A 16,654-nucleotide genomic window follows, 5' to 3' on the forward strand; every position below is an offset into this window, starting at 1 on the left:
CCAGTCAGTCCTTATGGCAACGGAACAGTTAGAACGAACGACTGGGTCGCGTCTATAGATACATAACAAAAACAACAAACGACTGCGTCGCGTCTCTTTTTATTTATCAAACCTTCATTTTTTTTTAACTAGGCAAGCCAGTTAAGAACAAATTCTTATTTACAATGACGGCCTACGCCCCTAGATTTGTGTCGGGACTATATATTGTGGAAAGATGAACTAGTGCGAATAAATTGAGAAAAATAACGTTTAATGAAAATATGTCGATCATCATTTGAATATGTTGGTAACCCGTTGTATAAAAGTAAATAATGCCCTTGAAGCCAGTGTTTGTTGAATATATTGTCACGGTTTGCCCTGTAACAATATATCCAACAAACACCTGCTTCGAGGGCATGATCAGTTAATCATGACATGCGCAAGCAGATGGCGTAGGTTGTGTTTGATTTAACAGGTTGTGCCTGGAAAGTAGATGTATGACATCTTTTGTTTTTGGGGATGTTTTACAACCCCGTACAGTAGGTGGCGACAATACGCTGAGCGGAGTCTGCCAACAAACCTCAAAGAAGAAGAAGCCGGCGTACGTTATACCTGCTCCTTTCGCTGTTAGCAACGAAGAGAGAATCGGAGATAGCTGAAAATCCCGTTTGAGCAAATCGAAAAATAAATTGACTGGAGGTTCAAGTCATTTATTTTTAAAGAGGATAGCTAACTGTTCTATTTTAATAGGCATTACACATACGTTAGCTAGCCTGCTATTTGCTAAATAAGCTAATAGCTAGCAAGGCTCTCTAAGGTTTTGAATCACATGCGCGAGTAGCTAAACTAGCAAGTTGACGTTAGCTTTTTTTAATGACCGCTATCTAGCTCGCTAACTCAGCCTAACATTATCTTTTCATCATTTGGTTACAGTGTATAGTGTTTTTGAGATATTAGGAACACACCGCAAACGTTGTCGTTTATGGGATAATGTCAATGAAGCAGGCCGGTGGTAATCGCAAACCCGGCGGTGGTGCTGCCGCTGGGGCCGGACGACAGAATTTGGGCAGGTCGGTGATTTATTCAGTCGACATTTTAGTTAGCAAATATAATGCCAACGTTTGAAAATGAACATAAGCTAATTATGCTCGTAGTTACAGGAGTTGACATTTCCGCGATAAACGTCAAAACGTGTGTTATGTGAATGCACATTTCAGTGGGGCCTGACTGCTTACTACGTCGTTGGTGGTGGTCAAGTTTTTAGCCAGCCAGCTAGCAAATTAGGCCTACGAATCATGCTGACACACAATCCAGCAGTATTGCGGTACTTAGTTATTTTGGTAGCTTCATCTGTTTGTTAGTAGCTAACGAGTATTGAGAACATTTAATAAACTAGCAGTGGTTGCTGGTTTGTGTCCTGTGTCAATTGCTTCACAGAATAACCCTGTGACAAGAGGTTGTATATACAGCAACTAATCAAACGTATATACTACATAACTAACTTCTTCACTAGATTTAGGCTACGTTAGCAGACTACCATTAATTCATGCCATTGTATCAGCATCAAATGGTATTATTGGATAAGTCGGCTATTTCAAGCTACCAATTTGTAAGCCAGGGGTGTAATTCATTACGGAAACTGTTTACCATTTCAGAACCATAAAATAAAAGGAGCAAACGAAACTGGGAGGGACCTACCTGATTTTGTCCAATAGAAACTCTTTGAGTTTCCGTTTTGAGTAAATGGTTTGTTGCAAAACGTTTTGCAACAATCAGCAATGTGATAATTATACAGAACAAAAATATAAAATGCACATGTAGTGTTGGTGTCATGAGCTGAAATAAAGGGTCCCAGAAATGTTACATCTGTACAAAATATTTTCTAAAATTGTGCGCACAAATTAGTTTACATCCTTATTAGTGACATATCACCTTTGCCAAGATAATCCATCCACCTGGCATTATATGCAATAAAAGGCCACTAAAATGTACAGTTTTGTCACAGCACAATGCCACAGCTGTCTCAAGTTTGTCCACCAGAGCTGTTAGTGGATTGAATGTTAATTTCTCTACCATAAGTTGCCTCCAACATTGTTTTAGAGAATTTGGCAGTACGTCCAACCTGCCTCACAACGAAAGACCACGTGTAACCACGCCAGCCTAGGACCTCCACATCTGGCTTCTTCACTTGTGGGACCGTTTGAGACCACCTGGTCAGCTGATGGAACAGGACTATTTCTGTCTGTAATAAAGCCCTTTTTGGGGGGAAAAACTCATTCTGATTGGCCTTGCCTGGCACCCAAGTGGTTGGGCCCTTGCCCAATCATGTGAAATCCATAGATTAGGGCATAATTTTTTACATTTAAATTGACTGAATACCTTATTTTAACTCAGTAAAATTGTTGCATATTGGGTTTATATTTTTGTTCAGTATATGTTTTCATACTGGGTGTTACAAGAAAGCCCTATACATACGCTGCCATAGATTTTAAAACTAATCTGTTCTTGGTGATGCCGCCTTTGTTCTCGATTTGGCAAAAAAAAGTATCTTCGAAATGTCCTTGGTTCAACAAAAACACAAAGATATGAAATCCATGTTTTGTACAGAGTGAGATATGCTTCTTGCATGTGGGTAGATATGTTTTGTTTGCACTGTGTAACGTGCTGTCATCTACAGTGCCTTTGTAAAGTATTCAGACCCCTTGACTTTTTCAACATTTTGTTAGGTTACAGCCTTATTCTAAAATGGATAAGTTAAAAAATCGTCAGCAATCTACACACAATACCCCATAATGACAAAGTGAGAACAGGTTTTTAGAAATGTTGGCAAATTTATAAAAACATTTAAACAGATACTTAAATAAGGTTCAGACCCTTTGCTATGAGAATCGAAATTCAGCTCAGGTGCATCCTGTTTCCATTGATCATCCTTGAGATGTTTCTACAGTTTGATTGGAGTCCACCTGTGGTAAATTCAATTGTCTATATAAGGTCCCACAGTTGACAGAGTAAAGACCAACCCATGAGGCCAAATAATTGTCCGTAGAGCTCTGAGACAGGATTGTGTCAAGGCACAGATCTGGGGAAGGGTACCAAACAATGTCTGCAGCATTGAAGGTCCCCAAGAACACAGTGGCCTCCATCATTCTTAAATGGAAGAAGTTGGAACCACCAAGACTTTCTAGAGCTGGCCTCCTGGCCAAACTGAGCAGTCGGGGGAGAAGGGCCTTGGTCAGGGAGGTGACCAAAGTTCCTCAGTGGAGATGGGAGAACCTTCCAGAAAGACAACCATCTCTGCAGCACCACCAAATCAGGCCTTTATGGTAGAGTGGCCAGACAGAAGCCACTCCTCAGTAAAAGGCACATGACAGCCTGCTTGGAGTTTGCCAAAAGTCACTTAAAGACTCAGACCATGAGAAACAAGATTCTCTGGTCTGATGAAACCAAGTGTCACGTCTGGAGGAAACCTGCCACCATTCCTACGGTGAACCATGGTGGTGGCAACATCATGCTGGGGGATGTTTTTCAGCGGCAGGGACGGGGAGACTAGTCAGGATCAAGGGAAAGATGAATGGATTAAAGTACAGAGAGATCCTTGATGAAAACCTGCTCCAGAGCGCTCAGAACTTCAGACTTGGGCGAAGGTTCACCTTCCAACAGGACAATGACCCTAAGCACTCAGTCAAAACAAGCAGGAGTGGCTTCAGGATAAGTCTCTGAATGCCCTTGATTAGCCCAGCCAGAGCCTGGACTTAAACCTGATCGAACATCGCTGGAGAGACCTGAAAATAGCTGTGCAGCAACGCTCCCCATCCAACCTGATAGAGCTTGAGAGAATCTGCAGAGGTGAATAGGAGAAAATCCCCAAATACAGGTGTGCCATGCTTGTAGCGTCATACCTAAGAAGACTCAAGGTTGCAACTGCTGCCAAAGGTGCTTCAACTAAGTACTAAGGGTCTAAATACTTATATAAATGTGTTTCAGTTTATAAGTAGGCCAGATCTAGCTGCTATCACGTTGGTGTTCACTGAAGGGTTGGTTGGTTGTTTAACAAAACCGAAGCCTGCTCAACTATGGGGCAAAACAGACTGGGCTGGCTTAGATGGTTGCCAACATGTAAACTATATTTCTCCAATGTTTATTGAAAACATAAATACATTTTCACAATGAGAACGTCTCTCATACATTGTTAGCTAGCGATTTTAGCCATATTAGCATTGACATGAAATCAGTCAAAAACAAGATGAATCTAGCTGAAATGAGTCACTTACAATTTTCCACATGGCAGTTTGTCAATGTTGGTAGTTATCTGGCCATCCAGAATAACATCAACTCATGGACTAATGCCCCATTGAAGCTTGCGCATAATTTATGACGTCACCTAACCCATCTATGGAATAGCCAACGTTAAGCAGACAGTAACTGACCATTTTTTTCAATGGTTATTGTCCTGAGTGAACTGTCTTCATTTATCCACCATCTTTGGCGCAACATCGCAATACTTTCAGGGACATGTCACGAGAAGCGCACTCAACAGACCAGACGGGTTTGGAAAGTAAATGGGAGAAGTAAAAATTAGTCTCTAGTTCATATTTTCTCTAATTCAATAGGCAAAACCTAGATTCGAGCAAATGTCTTAAGTAACTGAACCTGTCAGTACAACAACCTTGTGAAAGTGACAAACGCATGTTTTCATTTTTTTGTCAAACTAATTTATATTGAAAGAGTGCCTTTCATTTGATGGCCTGCACATGCGCAGCTCAGCACGAAATGACCGCAAGACCCGTTGATGTGTTTTTGCCTATGCGCCATGCTTGCTAACGTTGCCATGACATCGCTTCTATTGAAGAAGCAGTTTCGTGATGTCTTCATACTGTACTGCAGGGATCATCAACTAGATTCAGCCGCTGGCCGATTTAAAAAAAAAAAAAAAAAAAAAAAAATCTTATTTTTCCTGGAGAGGATAGTCAGGGGGTCCGGAACATGATTACAAATAATATGTAGACTGCAAATTGAACGTAAAAATTCCCAAACAAAAAACAATAATTTCAAACCTTGCTTACATTTGTATACAAGCACATATGTCTATGCATGGGAATACGTTGGAACAGATTTCCAAAATTCTTATCACTTCGAGTTGATTTGCTGGTGTTTTTACACTTATGTCCAATAGAAAACTTGAGGGGCCTAATAAAATGTGGCCCGCCAGTTGGGGAACCCTGCTGTATCGTCTTTGTTGTGTCCACATCATCTGGAAATGACTAGTTCCTGCAAATATGTTGGGAAATGCAAGTTGTCTGGCAGCTAAAATGGTGAGGGAACTTCACTCTGTGCAAAATGTGGATTTAATATCTTGCTGAGTTTTCACTGGATTTTGTAAAACCAACTGCAACTGGTCACCGAATCGGGAACAAAGAAAGTATCGCCAATAACAGTTGGAAAACAGTTGCGAGGCTTTTCATTAGCGAACCTCTAACACGGGTGTCAATCTTGTCCCACGGAGGGCTTACTGTCTGTGGGTTTTTGTTTTTAAGACCTTGACAACCAAGTGAGGGGAGTTCCTTTACGAATTAGTGACCTTAATTCATCAAGTACAAGGTTGGAGCAAAAAGCAGTGGACACTCGGCCTCTGTGAAATGAGTTTGACAAGTGCTCTAACGGGTATGGAGAATCACAAGTCCCGTTACCAATTATGTAGCAAGGCTATGTCTGGATACCACCACCTTTCTAAGCAACGTTTTTCCACGCTTTGGCACCGACAATTGCAGGAAAAAAATTGCCTAGCTACCTTCAATAGCTTGCTACCTTTTTTGTTGTGAAGCCACAATCACAGCAATAGTGTTGCAATCATTCTGAAGTTGTAAAATAAGTGGGTGCGTGCGAGTGAGATAAGGGGGTTTTGGGTCAAAGAGAATTTAGAGACCGACGACGGGCTTTCAACCTTGGCGTTGTCGCTGCTGCTTATGTAAAATTGTGCCCTTGAAAGATGACATTTGTAAGAACTACTGTTAACCCGATGGGCTTGATTTCAGCAGCATTTCAGTCTATTTTGACAGTGAACTATTAGCAGGACTACAGTACGTCCCAGCGATGCTTGTGTTTTTGGTCATGTTTCACTTTGGAGTCCAGACCCATGCATATAATATACAATGAAGCTCTCATCATATGCGGGGGTCTAGTATGAATGTAATTCAAGTCACATATTTCCTAATCCAAAAGGAAATTGTTGTGTGTTTGTTCTAAAGTGAAGTAACCACTGCACTCCTAGTGAGCAGGCCATATTTCTAGTAAAACTTGCCCTAATGACAAATGATATTGACCATTATTTTTTTCTTTATTCAGGGGACGGCATAGTACCAAAGGTACTTCGGCAGCAGTAAGTTAAGTTTAATAATTTTTTACATTTTTCAATCCCATTTATTTGTATTGGGCAGGTGAAGTTGGGGGAGAGCCTAGATTGTGAAATTGAACAGTATCTTATTTACTATTGGTTTCTTTCCTAATGAGAGAAAAAATAACCGCACAGTGGTACGGACTCGGTTGCTCGGTTTGTCACAGGCTTTGTCCACAATGAGTGCAGATGTTTTCTTTGGAGTTATTTTGTTTTGGGCTCTCGGGTTTGAATTCTATGATAAAAAAAAAATTGTCTTTCAGGTTGTCTTCAACGGTGTATATGCAAACATGAGGATGGTCCATGTCTTGACATCAGTAGTGGTATGTACCCTCCTGTTCTTATTATTCTTAGCTACCCCCCATCACTTTATACATGATCAAGGCTGGCAAAACCAAACTGAGGACACATTTCCATAGACAGAGGAGGCAGAGCAAGCTATATATGGAAGTTGTCCCCACATTGTATTGCATATCAAGCAAGCAATAGTCACATGTTTGTCCACCAAATCTGCACTTGCAATAATTACGCCATGTGTGATTACTCATTGTTTTAAAATGATTCTCTGGTACTTTTGTATAGTTTTTAGTCAGTAGTTCTGAAAGTAACGCTCATGAAACAAAAGGGTCCTCGAAAATTGCGTACTACATCACATACAGTTGAAGTCGGAAGTTTAAATACACCTTAGCCAAATACATTAACTCAGTTTCACAATTCCTGACAATTAATCCCAGTAAAACCCCCTGTTTTAGGTCAGTTAGGATCACCACTTTATTTTCAGAATGTACTATTATTCTGACATTTCAGTGATTTCAGCTTTTTTATCTTTCATCACATTCCCAGTGGGTCAGAAGTTTGCATACACTCAATTAGTATTTGGTAGCATTGCCTTTAAATTGTTTAACTTGGGTCACACGTTTTGGATAGACTTCCACAAGCTTCCCACAATAAGTTTGGTGAATTTTGGCCCATTCCTCCTGAAAGAGCTGGTGTAACTGTGTCAGGTTTTGTATGCCTCCTTGTTTGCACACGCCTTTAGTTCTTCCCACAAATGTTCTATAGGATTGAGGTCAGGGCTTTGTGATGGCCACTCTAGTACCTTGACTTTGTTGTCCTTAAGCCATTTTGCCACAACTTTGGAAGTATGCTTGGGGTCATTGTCCATTTGGAAGACCCATTTGTGACCAAGCTTTATCTTCCTGATGTCTTGAGATGCTGCTTCAATATATCCACATTTTTCCTATATCATGATGCCATCTATTTTGTGAAATGCACCAGTCCCTCCTGCAGCAAAGCACCCACACAACATGATGCTGCCACCCCGTGCTTCACTGTTGGGATGGTATCCTTCGGCTTGCAAGCCTCCACCTTTTCCCTCCAAACATAACAATGGTCATTATGGCCAAACAGTTCTATTTTTATTTCATCAGACCAGAGGACATTTCTACAAAAAGTACAATCTTTGTCCCCATGTGCAGTTGCAAACCGTAGTCTGGCTTTTTTTAATGGTGGTTTTGGAGCAGTGGCTTCTTCCTTTCAGGTTATGTCGACATAGGACTTGTTTTACTGTGGCTATAGATACTTTAGTACCCGTTTCTTCCAGCATCTTCACAAGGTCCTTTGCTGTTGTTCTGGGATTGATTTGTACTTTTCTTACTTTGGTGCGAAAAGTACAAATCAATCCCAGAACAACAGCACTTCAACTATGACAGACACAATGAGAATTTATTTGCAAATTATGGTGAAAAACTTTTGTTATTGACCAAATACTTATTTATCTCAATACTTTGTTATATACCCTTTGTTGGCAATGACAGAGGTCAAATGTTTTCTGTAAGTCTTCACAAGGTTTTCACACACTGTTGCTGGTATTTTGGCCCATTCCTCCATGCAGATCTCCTCTAGAGCAGTGATGTTTTGGGGCTGTTGCTGGGCAACACAGACTTTCAACTCCCTCCAAAGATTTTCTATGGGTTTGAGATCTGGAGACTGGCTAGGCCACTCCAGGACCTTGAAATGCTTCTTACGAAGCCACTCCTTCGTTGCCCGGGCAGTGTGTTTGGGATCATTGTCATGCTGAAAGACCCAGCCACGTTTCATCTTCAATGCCCTTGCTGATGGAAGGAGGATTTCACTCAAAATCTCACGATACATGGCCCCATTCATTCTTTCCTTTACACGGATCAGTCGTCCTGGTCCCTTTGCAGAAAAACAGCCCTGAAGCATGATGTTTCCACCCCCATGCTTCACAGTAGGTATTGTCTTCTTTGGATGCAACTCAGCATTCTTTGTCCTCCAAACATGACAAGTTGAGTTTTTACCAAAAAGTTATATTTTGGTTTCATCTGACCATATGACATTCTCCCAATCTTCTTCTGGATCATCCAAATGCTCTCTAGCAAACTTCAGACAGGCTGTACTGGCTTAAGCAGGGGGACACGTCTGGCACTGCAGAATTTGAGTGACTGGCGGCGTAGTGTGTTACTGATGGTAGGCTTTGTTACTTTGGTCCCAGCTCTCTGCAGGTCATTCACTAGGTCCCCCTGTGTGGTTCTGGGATTTTTGCTCACCGTTCTTGTGATCATTTTGACCCCACGGGGTGAGATCTTGCGTGGAGCCCCAGATCGATCCGTAGTCTTGTATGTCTTCCATTTCCTAATAATTGCTCCCACAGTTGATTTCTTCAAACCAAGCTGCTTACCTATTGCAGATTCAGTCTTCCCAGCCTGGTGCAGGTCTACAATTTTGTTTCTGGTGTCCTTTGACAGCTCTTTGGTCTTGGCCATAGTGGAGTTTGGAGTGTGACTGTTTGAGGTTGTGGACAGGTGTCTTTTATACTGATAACAAGTTCAAACAGGTGCCATTAATACAGGTAACGAGTGGAGGACCAAGGAGCGTCTTAAAGAAGAAGTTACAGGTCTGTGAGGGCCAGAAATCCTGCTTGTTTGTAGGTGACCAAATACTTATTTTCCACCATAATTTTCAAATAAATTCATAAAAAATCCTACATTGTGATTTTCTGGATTTTTTTTTTTCATTTTGTCTGTCATAGTTGAAGTGTACCTATGATGAAAATAATAAGTGGGAGAAGTTGTACAATTGGTGGCTGACTAAACTTTTTTGCCCCACTGTATATATAAACCCAGGATTGTTGATGCTATGTTTTGGCCAATGAGGCTTTGAAGCCACCGGTTGGCCATATTGGCTCTCCTCAGAAAAACAATATGGAATTCTACAGTATTTCAAGGACAAAATTAAATGTTTCCCTAAGTATTTCTTTGTGGTAGTGGTGACAGTAACTTCTAAAAAAATATATACTTTAAAGGAAATGTGTTTGTTGCTCACATAATGTAATTTAAAAGTATGCTTTAATGTGTCTAATGTAATAGACATGGGAAAAAAACAAGTGGACATGAGTAAATTCATTTCTATAGCTTCCAAAATATTTTTTACAAGGGTGGGGGTGTGCCAAGATGGAGGTGCGGTGGCTTCAAAATAGTAACCCCCTTCAGTAGGCTAGCCTAGTGGTTAGCCTAGTGGTTAGAGCATTGGACTAGTAAGGTTGCAAGTTCAAATCCCCGAGCTGACAAGGTACAAATCTGTCGTTCTGCCCCTGAAAAGGCAGTTAACACACTGTTCCTAGGCCGTTATTGAAAATAAGAATTTGTTCTTAATTAACTGACTTGCTTAGTAAAATAAATAAAACAATTGTGTATATATAAATCATTGGTGGCAACAAATACAGTCAAAGGGTTTTTAATTAGGCTTTTTCCATTCTAATTGTTAAATACTGTTCAATGAAACTTTAACCAACATTTGGAATATAGTGGACACTGAATATAGTGTTTGACATGACATAAAATGAAAAAGCCAAGGAGAGGCTATTGTGACAGGGTAGGAATCAAAGTGTTGGTCAGTGTTTCCCAGTGGTGTTACGGTGAGTGAATGAGGACCCAAAAGCGAACTAACTTAAACAGAGCTTCTTTAATAACCAAACTGTGGTAGGCTCAGATAGACCGGCAGATTCCGACAGGACAGTACAAGGTTACAGCAAACATGACGATAGTCTGGCTCAGGCATGAAACACAACAAACAAGAATCCGACAAGGACAGGAACAAAAACAGAGAGAGATATAGGGACCTAATCAGAGGGAAAAAGGGAACAGGTGGGAAACGGGGTGAATGGGTAGTTAGGAGGAGACAAGGCACAGCTGGGGGAAAGAGGAGGAGAAAAGGTAACCTAACAACGACCAGCAGAGGGAGACAGGGTGAAGGGAAAGGACAGAAACACACAACATGACAATACATGACAGTACCCCCCCACTCACCGAGCGCCTCCTGGCGCACTCGAGGAGGAAACCTGGCGGCAACGGAGGAAATCCTCGATCAGCGCACGGTCCAGCACGTCCCGAGAGGGAACCCAACTCCTCTCCTCAGGACCGTACCCCTCCCAATCAACGAGGTACTGGTGACCACGGCCCCGAGGACGCATGTCCAAAATCCTGCGGACCCTGTAGATGGGTGCGCCCTCGACAAGGATGGGGGGGGGGGGGGGGGGGGGAAGACGAGCGGGGGCGCGAAGAACGGGCTTAATACAGGAGACATGGAAGACCGGGTGGACGCGACGAAGGTATCGCGGAAGAAGAAGTCGAACTGCGACAGGATTAATGACCCGAGAAATACGGAACGGACCAATGAACCGCGGGGTCAACTTGCGAGAAGCCGTCTTAAGGGGAAGGTTCTGAGTGGAGAGCCAAACTCTCTGACCGCGACAATATCTAGGACTCTTAGTTCTACGCTTATTAGCAGCCCTCACAGTCTGCGTCCTATAACGGCAAAGTGCAGACCTGACCCTCTTCCAGGTGCGCTCGCAACGTTGGACAAAAGCCTGAGCGGAGGGGACGCTGGACTCGGCGAACTGAGATGAGAACAGCGGAGGCTGGTACCCGAGGCTACTCTGAAAAGGAGATAGCCCGGTCGCAGACGAAGGAAGCGAGTTGTGGGCGTATTCTGCCCAGGGGAGCTGTTCTGACCAAGACGCAGGGTTGCGAAAAGAAAGACTGCGTAAGATGCGACCAATAGTCTGATTGGCCCGTTCTGCTTGACCGTTAGACTGGGGGTGAAAGCCGGAAGAGAGACTGACGGAAGCCCCAATCAAACGGCAAAACTCCCTCCAAAATTGAGACGTGAATTGCGGACCTCTGTCCGAAACGACGTCTGACGGAAGGCCATGAATTCTGAAAACATTCTCGATGATGATTTGTGCCGTCTCTTTAGCAGAAGGAAGCTTAGAAAGGGGAATGAAATGAGCCGCCTTAGAGAACCTATCGACAACCGTAAGAATAACAGTCTTCCCCGCTGACGAAGGCAGTCCGGTGACAAAATCTAAGGCGATGTGAGACCACGGTCGAGAGGGAATGGGAAGCGGCCTGAGACGGCCGGCAGGAGGGGAGTTACCGGACTTAGTCTGCGCGCAGACCGAACAAGCAGCCACGAAACGACGCGTGTCATGCTCCCGGGTGGGCCACCAAAAACGCTGGCGAATGGAAGCAAGCGTACCCCGAACGCCAGGGTGGCCGGCTAACTTGGCAGAGTGAGCCCACTGAAGAACGGCCAGACGAGTAGGAACGGGAACGAAAAGAAGGTTCCTAGGACAAGCGCGCGGCGACGGAGTGTGAGTGAGCGCTTGCTTTACCTGCCTCTCAATTCCCCAGACAGTCAACCCGACAACACGCCCCTCAGGGAGAATCCCCTCGGGGTCAGTGGAGGCTACTGAAGAACTGAAGAGACGAGATAAAGCATCAGGCTTGGTGTTCTTAGAGCCCGGACGATAAGAAATCACGAACTCGAAACGAGCGAAAAACAGCGCCCAACGCGCCTGGCGCGCATTAAGTCGTTTGGCAGAACGGATGTACTCAAGGTTCCTATGGTCAGTCCAAACGACAAAAGGAACGGTCGCCCCCTCCAACCACTGTCGCCATTCGCCTAGGGCTAACCGGATGGCGAGCAGTTCGCGGTTTCCCACATCATAGTTACGTTCCGACGGGGACAGGCGATGAGAAAAATACGCGCATGGGTGGACCTTGTCGTCAGAGAGGGAGCGCTGAGAAAGAATGGCTCCCACGCCCACCTCTGACGCGTCAACCTCGACAACGAACTGTCTAGAGACGTCAGGTGTAACAAGGATAGGAGCGGATGTAAAACGATTCTTGAGGAGATCAAAAGCTCCCTGGGCGGAAACGGACCACTTAAAGCACGTCTTGACAGAAGTAAGGGCTGTGAGAGGAGCTGCCACCTGACCGAAATTACGGATGAAACGACGATAGAAGTTCGCGAAGCCGAGAAAGCGCTGCAGCTCGACGCGTGACTTAGGGGCGGGCCAATCAATGACAGCTTGGACCTTAGCGGGATCCATCTTAATGCCTTCAGCGGAAATAACAGAACCGAGAAATGTGACGGAGGAGGCATGAAAAGTGCACTTCTCAGCCTTCACAAAAAGACAATTCTCTAAAAGGCGCTGGAGGACACGTCGAACGTGCTGAAGATGAATCTGGAGTGACGGTGAAAAAATCAGGATATCGTCAAGGTAAACGAAAACAAAGATGTTCAGCATGTCTCTCAGGACATCATTGACTAATGCCTGAAAGACAGCTGGAGCGTTAGCGAGGCCGAAAGGAAGAACCCGGTATTCAAAGTGCCCTAACGGAGTGTTAAACGCCGTCTTCCACTCGTCCCCCTCCCTGATGCGCACGAGATGGTAAGCGTTACGAAGGTCCAACTTAGTGAAAAACCTGGCTCCCTGCAGGATCTCGAAGGCTGAAGACATAAGAGGAAGCGGATAACGATTCTTAACTGTTATGTCATTCAGCCCTCGATAATCTATGCAGGGGCGCAGAGACCCGTCCTTCTTCTTGACAAAAAAAAACCCCGCTCCGGCGGGAGAGGAGGAGGGGACTATGGTACCGGCGTCAAGAGCTACAGACAAATAATCCTCGAGAGCCTTACGTTCGGGAGCCGACAGAGAGTATAGTCTACCCCGGGGGGGAGTGGTTCCCGGAAGGAGATCAATACTACAATCATACGACCGGTGTGGAGGAAGAGAGGTGGCCCTGGACCGACTGAACACCGTGCGCAGATCGTGATATTCCTCCGGCACCCCTGTCAAATCACCAGGCTCCTCCTGTGAAGAAGAGACAGAGGAAACAGGAGGGATAGCAGACATTAAACATTTCACATGACAAGAGACGTTCCAGGAGAGGATAGAATTACTAGACCAATTAATGGAAGGATTATGACAAACTAGCCAGGGATGGCCCAAAACAACAGGTGTAAAAGGTGAACGAAAAATCAAAAAAGAAATGGTTTCGCTATGATTACCAGAAACAGTGAGGGTTAAAGGTAGCGTCTCACGCTGAATCCTGGGGAGAGGACTACCATCCAGGGCGAACAAGGCCGTGGACTCCCTTAACTGTCTGAGAGGAATGTCATGTTCCCGAGCCCAGGTCTCGTCCATAAAACAGCCCTCCGCCCCAGAGTCTATTAAGGCACTGCAGGAAGCTGACGAACCGGTCCAGCGTAGATGGACCGACAAGGTAGTGCAGGATCTTGAAGGAGAGACAGGAGTAGTAGCGCTCACCAGTAGCCCTCCGCTTACTGATGAGCTCTGGCTTTTACTGGACATGAAGTGACAAAATGACCAGCAGAACCGCAATAGAGACAGAGGCGGTTGGTGATTCTCCGTTCCCTCTCCTTAGTCGAGATGCGGATACCTCCCAGCTGCATAGGCTCAGCTCCCGAGCCGGCAGAGGAAGATGGTAGTGATGCGGAGAGGGGGGCAACGGAGAACGCGAGCTCCTTTCCACGAGCTCGGTGACGAAGATCAACCCGTCGCTCAATGCGAATAGCGAGTTCAATCAGGGAATCCACGCTGGAAGGGACCTCCCGGGAGAGAATCTCATCCTTTACCTCTGCGCGGAGACCCTCCAGAAAACGAGCGAGCAAAGCCGGCTCGTTCCAGCCACTGGAGGCAGCAAGAGTGCGAAACTCAATAGAGTAGTCTGTTATGGATCGATTACCTTGACATAGGGAAGACAGGGCCCTGGAAGCCTCCTCCCCAAAAACAGATCGATCAAAAACCCGTATCATCTCCTCCTTAAAGTCCTGATACTGGTTAGTACACTCAGCCCTTGCCTCCCAGATTGCCGTGCCCCACTCACGAGCCCGTCCAATAAGGAGAGATATGACGTAGGCGACACGAGCAGTGCTCCTGGAGTAAGTGTTGGGCTGGAGAGAAAACACAATATCACACTGGGTGAGGAACGAGCGGCATTCAGTGGGCTCCCCAGAGTAACACGGCGGGTTATTGATTCTGGGCTCCGGAGATTCGAAAGCCCTGGAAGTGGCCGGTGGATCGAGGCGGAGATGGTGAACCTGTTCTGTGAGGTTGGAGACTTGGGTGGCCAGGGTCTCAACGGCATGTCGAGCAGCAGACAATTCCTGCTCGTGTCTGCCTAGCATCGCTCCCTGGATCTCGACGGCTGAGTGGAGAGGATCCGAAGTCGCTGGGTCCATTCTTGGTCGGATTCTTCTGTTACGGTGAGTGAATGAGGACCCAAAAGCGAACTAACTTAAACAGAGCTTCTTTAATAACCAAACTGTGGTAGGCTCAGATAGACCGGCAGATTCCGACAGGACAGGACAAGGTTACAGCAAACATGACGATAGTCTGGCTCAGGCATGAAACACAACAAACAAGAATCCGACAAGGACAGGAACAAAAACAGAGAGAGATATAGGGACCTAATCAGAGGGAAAAAGGGAACAGGTGGGAAACGGGGTGAATGGGTAGTTAGGAGGAGACAAGGCACAGCTGGGGGAAAGAGGAGGAGAAAAGGTAACCTAACAACGACCAGCAGAGGGAGACAGGGTGAAGGGAAAGGACAGAAACACACAACATGACAATACATGACAAGTGGACACTAATGTTACATTAAATGTCTCATATTGTTGCTAAAATATTAATGCTTTGCCTATTCCTCTTCGATTTAGAATGTACCGTTTCACAAACTGATCTAGGCATACACCAGTACTGGTATCGGGATGTATTAGCTAGCTAGCTACCTTTGCTCTGACTAAGTACATTTAGCTAGCTAGCCAGCTAACTAGCGATTAGCATTAGTGGCTAACAATATTTATTTTAGACAATTCGCTAAGAAAAGACAAACTAGCTGTTCACAGACAGTAACAAACAAATATTGTGCTTACAGAACGCTTGTGGATAGCAGCATTGTCACCATCTGCAGCATTGCATCTTCACTGCATTCATTGACCATGCAGACTCACTGTGTGTGGTTGTTGTGACTCGGTGTGGTAGCAAAGATGGTGGACAAATGAAGATAATTCACTCAGGTTGTTTACCATTGAGAGCAAAAGGTCAGTTCCGGTCTACTTAACGGGGTGGGTCTCCCATAGACGCCAATGCAATAACAGCTGGTCTACTTACTTCATTTACTTTCATTGAACCAGAAAAAAACAGCGAGTGGGATGTCTTGCTTTCTCTTCCATCTCTGGTGGTAGCGCAATAAACAGCTCTCCTTGAGTGACATGCGGCGGGGCTTGGTGTTTGGAAGGAGAGAGGGAAACGGACATTATTGCACAGGACGGAGTGGCATAAGACATTTAACAAACCAAACATTGAAATACCGTTATACAAGGTCAAGTAAAAACCCAATCCAGCCCGTGCATCAATACCGGTATATGGTATACTGCCCAGCCCTAGTATGAACTACACATTGGCACATCCAGCCCAAAGCGGGAAGTTTAAAAACATGCTCCATAACTTTGACTAGTAAGTATGTCTTTAAAATGTGTTGTTCAGACTGCCAATGGAGTTATTCATAATATCATGGCAAAGGTCATAGTTGAGTTAAACAAAACAGTATAACTCATGTGTATGAAAATAAAATGTTTTTCTAATTTTCAGGGATCAAAATGCGAACTGAAGGTTAAAAATGGATTGGTTTATGACGGAGTGTTCAAAACATATGGCCCAGAGGTAAGGAGGAGGATCACATAAAACAATGGCAACTCTTCAACATTCACCACAGTGGAATACATACTGCTCCGTCCTTTTCCCTATTAGGTGTCAAGTCAATTCATTGTTGTGGCTGGAGCAGTGTTCTATAACCTGAGGTCCAGCATATTCAATCTTTCTTGGTAATAAAAAAGGAGGCTTACACACAAAAAAAACTGGACCTTAAGCCCTATTCGGATGGGATAAGTTTT

General features: G+C 44.5%; 1 protein-coding gene across 9 annotated transcripts in view; it reads left to right on the forward strand.

The window, feature by feature from the left end:
- Nucleotides 1-592: 592 nt before the first annotated feature.
- The window catches only part of LOC139390131 (ataxin-2-like), a 38,184-nt gene continuing 22,122 nt past the window's right edge, over nt 593-16,654 (forward strand). For 7 of the 9 annotated variants that reach the window (XM_071137311.1, XM_071137316.1, XM_071137312.1 and 4 more), the window contains exons 1-4: nt 593-1,049; nt 6,322-6,355; nt 6,634-6,693; nt 16,353-16,424. In XM_071137311.1, the coding sequence (XP_070993412.1) occupies nt 970-1,049; nt 6,322-6,355; nt 6,634-6,693; nt 16,353-16,424 (246 nt within the window). In that variant the 5' untranslated portion in view covers nt 593-969. Of the gene's footprint in view, nt 1,050-1,828; nt 2,220-6,321; nt 6,356-6,633; nt 6,694-16,352; nt 16,425-16,654 lie in introns of those variants that run through there. The other 2 variants (XM_071137317.1, XM_071137318.1) reach the window with 2 other exon arrangements.

Source organism: Oncorhynchus clarkii, chromosome 30 (assembly GCF_045791955.1).
Source record: "Oncorhynchus clarkii lewisi isolate Uvic-CL-2024 chromosome 30, UVic_Ocla_1.0, whole genome shotgun sequence".
NCBI lineage: Eukaryota > Metazoa > Chordata > Actinopteri > Salmoniformes > Salmonidae > Oncorhynchus > Oncorhynchus clarkii.